The sequence below is a fragment of the Benincasa hispida genome, chromosome 12, assembly GCF_027475165.1.
Source record: "Benincasa hispida cultivar pf3 chromosome 12, pf3_genome.v1.1, whole genome shotgun sequence".
Lineage (NCBI taxonomy): Eukaryota > Viridiplantae > Streptophyta > Magnoliopsida > Cucurbitales > Cucurbitaceae > Benincasa > Benincasa hispida.
Window position 1 is genome coordinate 16,349,551 of NC_143489.1, and position 7,626 is coordinate 16,357,176.

General features: G+C 33.6%; 1 protein-coding gene across 1 annotated transcript; it reads right to left on the reverse strand.

Annotated features, from left to right (window-relative positions):
• Positions 1-883: 883 nt before the first annotated feature.
• LOC120067862 (deSI-like protein At4g17486) lies at positions 884-4,899 on the reverse strand. Its single transcript, XM_039019469.2, has 5 exons — positions 4,474-4,899; positions 4,124-4,359; positions 2,313-2,600; positions 1,465-1,545; positions 884-1,178 (listed from the first exon to the last, which is right to left on the reverse strand). The coding sequence occupies exons 2-5, from the start codon at positions 4,275-4,277 to the stop codon at positions 1,033-1,035; spliced, it is 669 nt and encodes a 222-aa protein (XP_038875397.1). The 5' UTR covers positions 4,278-4,359; positions 4,474-4,899; the 3' UTR covers positions 884-1,032.
• Positions 4,900-7,626: the final 2,727 nt, after the last annotated feature.

Here is a 7,626-nt window from a genome sequence, read left to right on the forward strand (position 1 = left end):
AAATATGAATTTCAAAATGTTGAGGTCTTGGTTTTATGTGAATGTAGATTGAAATAGAGGGAAAAAAAAAATGTCGATTATGATGGATATTTTTGGGAGAAAAATTATTGCTTATTTTCTATATTTCGTGGATTTTTCAATGATATAATGAAAATGTCAATTCACCCTTTATATTGTTGTCAAATCGGCCACATTTATTCAAGTTAAAACGTAATAAATTAATGATAATGTGAAAAGTGAGTCTCATTTGATTACATTTAGTGTTTTACTTTGTTTTGCATCTATATTGACACATGGGACCCTCTTCCAAATCTATAAATAAAAAACACAAACCGATCAATGAGTAAGGCATGTTCAATCTAATTACGTATGAAAATTACGTCATAACATCATAACATTAACGTTACTGTTACCATTATTGTTATTGTTTCAAAGCAAAAATAGAAATTTTTAATATTTTTGCTATTACCATTACTGTTACCGTTATGATTTTACCCTCAAAAGGTAAAGATAAATGTAACAATACCAATAAATGTAACGAAGTTCATAATTCTAAGAAAATTTGATAAAAAAACAATCAAATTACATTTGCGATTGTGGTTCAATATGATTGATCCATCAATAAAATTCCATTATGATTATACCAATTTTCATTACGAATTGATAAACATGACCTTAGTAGTATCATACTAATAACGATGTTAGCCACTATGTCACAAGTCGTCCCGTGACAGTAATGTGTGATTAAAAGTTCATGTAATAAGAGTAGCGTACAAACTTGGTGCTGAAATCTGCAGATATTTTACATATATGATAACAGTTTCAATAACTTTGGTGCTATATTTTTTCACCTTAACATTTTCCAAATGATACTCACAGCATAGATCTCTAAGCTATTATCATCATATCACTTAAAATGTTAGGATCTCAAGTATTTTGGCCTGATCAAATGATACATTCAATACTACATTTCACAAATACAAACAATAAATTGATTTAAGGCAAAGAAGTTGAAACCAAAGAACATATGAATTAAACAGGTTCTCTAGCTAGCTTCACTGATTTCTCTTTTAAAAATGCTACATCGCCATTGGGACTCATCAGTAAATGATGATCTGACTCCTCTTCGCTCCTAGCTGATGTAGAAGATGCAAGAGATTCCGACCCATCGTCGTCATCTGCATTATGTCATGTCAGATCACAGGGAATAAGACGACAAGAACAAATGTAAACCTTAAGAGAAATACAGAGCATGCTTAATGTTTGTGTAATCCCATTTCCATCACCAATATGTTCATTTCACATGTAAATTCAAGTAAAACTACGGTGAGTTAATCTCAAACAAACAGATGCTTTGTCATGATAGATAGTTTCCTTAAGTCATTGAAACGCCAAAAGGAAATCACTCCTAAAGTGAAGAATGCATAAATATTCACACCCATTAGAAAATGTTGAGAAACACACCAGAATATGCTGGATGATCTGGAAGGTGTCTCACTGCTGAAATCTGAATGCTTTCTGGAAGAAGACAATTGCAGAATGAACCTGAAGCTCCAAACAACAGTATGATCAGGTGAAAGAACTATTCAAGCATAAAGAACCCTCAGCAAAATTCAAAAAGAATATATAGTAGTTGGTGCTCTGCAAAACGCCTTTCTACACAAGAAGCTAATGGATCACAAATACTTCTAGAGGAATTGACGTTAGTGTTAAAATCAGATCGCGTAAAAGAACTATTTTCCCTGTTCATCAGTAATATATGCGAGTACAAATCAAAGTGATTACGTATCTATTAGTCTATATGTGTAGTCAGGTAGCCGACAATATCAATCTAAGATGGAAACCAAATAAAAGAGAATCCTAAAATCGCACAGGGTTGAGCCATATACCGAACAAAACTAGAAATTATTCATTTTAAACACATATTTTTTTACGTGTTTTATCGAAGTTTACACCATAAAAAATGCCATTTTATATTGAATCTTCATACATTTCTTATTCAACCCAAAATTTTAAACATTTCTAGAGAGGTAACAGTATGGTACATGTTAATTAAATGGACCAAAGTAGAGCAGTGAAAGATGTAAAGATCAGAAATGAAAGTTTAGTGAAAACTTTAAAGACATACATTTAAACCTAGATTTACAGTATGAGGTGGCTTAAGAAAATATAGAACTTGGTTATAATATGATATCTAGGAGAAACATGTTGAGGAGATTTTGAAGGTACTGCAATACACACTGTTATCCAACTAACAACTTAAGCCTTGTAGCGCGACGCAAAATTGAATGCTGTGGAAGGCGATTTCTTACCTAATCGGGCAAGTCTATTCACCCATCCAGGAATGGGCTTCCCAGTTAGTCGCATGCTAACTTCTTCTGTAAAATGGTTGCAATTTTTGGCAATCAAATGATATGTGTCACCGTGGTACTCTGAAGAAAGGTGCTCCATGAATGATCGAAATTCTGCACGAGACAAATCAGTGCTTCCCAATAACACTGACCTTCTGAAAATAAATCCAGGGCAACTTTTTGGCTCTACCTCGAAAACCCCACTTGTAGGATATTCATGTGCTCCAAAGCCATACTCCATACCATGAACTGAGTATCAAATCAAGTAAGAACAATTTTATGCCAGGATAAAATGCATACATTGACAATTATGTTACTATGAAGCTGCTGGTGATCATGACCTAAACGTGACCAAAGGATTTTGTCCCCCACATACACAAAGCCTGTCAAATCTTTTCGGTAGAAATATCATGAACTAATCATTTATCCTATTGAACGGAAAGATAACATCAGCTTACTGGTTTGTCTACAGTCAATCATGATAGGAACAACTCATACAGGTTCTCCATTTTTTTCTCCCCTTAAAAAAACTATCTTCTAATTATTATACAATGAACAAAACTCGAGGAATGTGTAGTTACTCAAATGGCTTCTAGTTGTACTCATTATGTCACGACTGACTGAATTTACACAATTCTTTGACCATATATTGTACACCTCTCTGTTTTGGTGTGAACTTACCCAGTTTTTTTGTGATTACAATCTTACATCCCTTATTGCATAAATGGATAGCATCATGTAATCTCTTTGGCATGTTTGCCCTTTTGTAATTTCACAATAACAATGAAATTATGATTGGAAGTTTCTCATAAAAAAACTGACTGACACAATGAGCAAGCATGAAATGATCAATTGAATATAAACATCAATATAAGGAACAATTCACTAGCATGAACACATCCTCAACAGAAACATGGCAAAATCTGTTACACAAGAAGCTTAAGAAGAATTGATTTCCTACAGAACCACTGTCAAACAATGGTATTCTCACTTACATTTGTGAAAGTCCCATGGAATATCTCATCCTCAACTTTCATATTCCTAATTAACTTAACAAACACTTTCCTCTGTCCATTCATTAACATATGTCAAGCAAAAGCTCAGATCTGTTTGGTAACATTTTGTTTTTTGTTTTTGTTTTTGAAAATAAAGCCTATGGCACAACTACCACCTCCAAATTTCTTTCTTTATTATCTACTTTTCACTGACGGTTTGAGAAACCAGAACAAATTTTGAGAACTAAAAAAAGTAGCTTTCAAAAAGTTGTTTTTGTTTTTGGAATTTGGCTAAGAATTCAATAATTGTAGTTAAGAAAGTTGCAAATCATTATAAAAAATTAGATGAAATAGACTTAATTTTCAAAAACAAAAACAAAAATCAAATGATTACCAAACGGAGTCTCAATATTTCTCACAGATAAGTGCCAATACCCCATGAAGGTTCAATAGATCAGACTCTGAATGCTCCTATATCCCATCAGTCAAGTCAGAAAAACATAGATACAGGTACTAGTTCCTACCTCAAATAATGGGTGAGCTCAAAGATATGCCCCTAATAAATCTCCAAGTTCAACTAATTCCAGCCTCCCCCACAATCCAACGCAACTAAGATATACCAGTTACTTATCCACGCTTCATATATTTATCTCAAGATAACCAGTTTGCCTCCATTGCAAACAGAACTTCCCAGTAAATAATAATAATAATAATAATGAATCTACAATGAAGAACACAACAATGGTTCTATTGTAAAGAACTAAATAATTGACATACCCTCAATACCCGAATGAAAAATTCCGAGCCCAAACCAATAGAGATAGTTATTTATAGGAGTAAGATCATAGACATTAAGGTATAGCAAAGCACTGCCGCCCTGATCCTTGTCCTCGGTAAAATCCGGGCTAGATCTCACCGGAAACAGACGCATTGTGTCTAATTGCCAGCCCGGTTTGAAAAATAACGCCGAAGATTACAGACTAATCATCTTCGCAAAAGACCCTTCAAGAAATCTGAAAATTCAGAAGAGAAGTAGCTGCAGAATTAGTAGGTTTCTATAAACGATAATCACAAAAACCAAAAACCTGAGAACTGGGGCGAATTATTAAGTTGGAGGAAAGAAAAACCTTGAGCGTCAGTTTGGCTGCTGAGAAAATTGAGATAAAGAACGGAAAGATCCCAATCTTCGTAAGAAAAAACCTGAATAGACGAAGCTGCAAATCCAGAATTTGCACAAACAAAGAGGGATTTTGAAAATTGAACTAACATTCAAAGGGTAAACCCTAGAAACATCGAAATGGGACGAATTGAACAGGAATTTAGGAGAATTGGTCGAATCCGAGAGACAATGAGGATGAGCTGAAAGAGATCGGAGAAAGTATTTTAGCGATCCCGATCCCTTCAACTTTATGAGAGAAATGGAAATTAAAATCAAAAGGAAGAATTGAAAAGGCTCAACGAAATATGGGATTTCAAGATCATAATCAATCAATTATGGGGAAAAAAGATGGGAAAATTTCATCAAATAACATTCAATAGCTGATCTTTTCCACATGTGAAATATCAGATATACCCTTACTTTTTAAAATCAAAGAAGCATCTATTTTTTAGTGTCTTTTCCCTTTCCATTCAAATACTACCCTTAGTTTTTTCTTTACGTCTCCCTTCGTCGTCGACGTCGTTCACTGCTCGTCGGTCATATCTACACATTTTCGCCTTCATTTCAACTATGTCTCTATTGTTCTAGTCATCTAAAAGAAAATTTTAATAATCTATCGTAGAGATTCATATACTAGGTCGCATAGATTTATATAAATCTTGTTGGATTTGGAATGACAATGTCTTAAGGACTTCTGTTGCTTATTCGAGGATTCATCACGTGGCCTCTTACCTTCTCAAGGTTAGTTTGAACCGGCCTACGTGGTTCTGGCTCTAAGGCACGTTGCTCGTTTACAGGCTGATCTACATGGGGTTCATGCCCTTCATGCCCCTAAAAGACTCGCGGGTATCGATGGAGTGTTCAACCCCTCGATCATTCTTTCTCCATCAACATGGACCACATCAAGTCCTTCCAGCCAGTCTTCCTTGTACCTTATATTATCTGCAATTGTACAAGTCTTGACACAACAATAGTTTGTACATAAATAAATGAGTAAATCAGAATGCATGAAACTATGATAGATTACTTACTAAGAGATCGATTATTTAGTTTTTTTTTCTTTTTTTTTTTGCTGAAAAGTATTATTGCTCAATGATTTATAAGATGGAGCATGCAAACAAGTCCATCTAAGAATTCTAGGAATTGCACCTTGCTGACTTTGGTGGCTATGAACTTACTTGATGTGGATAAAATTTCGTAAGCCCAAACCTACAATATGGGAGCTTTGTTACATATGCATAACACACAGATTGTATATTAAATTGAATCAGAAACAAAAGTACATACCTGGAATGCAAGTGTGAATCCTTTTATACAGTAATATGAGACATAGTTAGCATTTTCTGCTTTCTTTGAATCATATGCCTCCTTATTCTTGTGCATGATAGTCTTTATGTTATTCATGAAGGATCCATTGAAGGTCCTTGAGTGGAAGTATGAGATTGGACCAAATACCCAAAATTTACAAAACATAAATTTCAATTCAAGAACATACAAATTATGTATTTAAAAGAAAAATTAGAGCATGCTTTAAAACAGAAAGTAAAAGGGATTAAGAAATCTTACTCTTGAAGAACTCTTCTTCACGAGATTCCTTCTCCAAAAATTGTCACGAACAATCTCGAACCCTCTAACTGTCAATGAGGACACCACCACAAAAGTTTCCTCTGTATTCACTAGTGAGAATCCAGAAGTTTTACAGGCTCTAACTATTTTGGAAGAGAGTATTGAGAGGAAGAGATGATATTCAGCAATTCTCACATAACTTTTCTGTGTCTCTCTCTCGTGAAAACCACACTAAGAAGAAGAACAACAACTTCTCTTTTTCTTCCCACTACTACGTTTTCAGAGAGAAAAAATGGGGAGGGAGTTACAACTCCCTCCCAAAATGATTTTTAAAATAAATTGAATTAAATTAATTATTTTCATAAATCAATTCAATATATATTTATATGATAACTACCTTATCATATAATATGTATATTAAACTATATGTTATATCAAATATAATACCTAACCTATAAATTCTATATTGTATCAAATACAATATAACCTGTAGTTTTTATTTTCTCACCAATGATATTTAATATAAATCTAATTTATATTAAATTTAATTATATGAATCAAATTCATATAGTTAATATTTGAATCATATTCAAATATTTATTTCCTCTCAAATAAACTTTATATTATAATGTATCAAATACATTATAGTAATTATATCATATATAATTAGATTAAATTAATTATATGACATATAACTAATTCCCTCAATTAATTTGAATAATTCAGATTAATCCAAAAATTGATTTTCATTCATTCTCGTTGATCTACAGAGAGGACCTCATGGACCTGTAGTTGAAGCTTCGAGTACATGAATAATTAATTAAACTTCTTTAAATAAATTATTCACCATCCATTAACTGTCGGACACTCTACTAAAGACCGACAACTGCACTCTTCGCACTACATATATATTTATGTGGCTATTGGATATAACCAATCAACAGTATGATGACCCTTCACAAATTGCTCGTAAGTACAGCTAGGCCAAAATTACCGATTTACCCCTATAGTTACATCTAACTCCTTAAGTACCATTGATCCCTCTAATGAACAATAAATCATATTCCAACTATGACCAAACCCCTCTAGGGCCATGAGAGCGTGTGGTGTCACATTGTTCAAGCCCCAAAATCAGTCCTTAAGGGAACAATTTATCTACTTGCCTCAACATTAGGGAAGGAGTGAATTTGTTCTTATGTAGTTGTGTTCCCAGCTCCCCAATTAGACGAATCCAAAAAATGATAGACTTGTTGAGTCGATGATCTGGTACTCTAACCCATATAAATCAAAGGATCGCCTTCAAGGCAGGAGTTCACAACTCACTTAAGATTCAGGTCATGTTACCTATGGTCATCTTGGTGAAATGAAAGTATCTATTATGAACAACCTTATATAATGAGACTAAATATTTCGTGGTCTGGTCTTATACAAACTCCTTTGTATAGAATATCTCCGCTCACATGTCTCCATATGAATGATCAGGATCAGATCATTTGTAGCAATTTACAACAATTATAACATTTACGAAGTGGGCCATACTCGTAGTGCCACCAGG

What these genes read in the sequence shown, in the direction of transcription:
- LOC120067862 (XM_039019469.2), bottom strand. Translation starts at nt 4,277, where the DNA reads ATGCGTCTGTTTCCGGTGAGATCTAGCCCGGATTTTACCGAGGACAAG. An exon ending in GAATAGACTTGCCCGATTAG is followed by an intron (nt 1,546 to 2,312) that starts GTAAGAAATCGC and finishes TTGGAGCTTCAG; the next exon opens with GTTCATTCTGCAATTGTCTT. An exon ending in AGATCATCCAGCATATTCTG is followed by an intron (nt 1,179 to 1,464) that starts GTGTGTTTCTCA and finishes GACATAATGCAG; the next exon opens with ATGACGACGATGGGTCGGAA.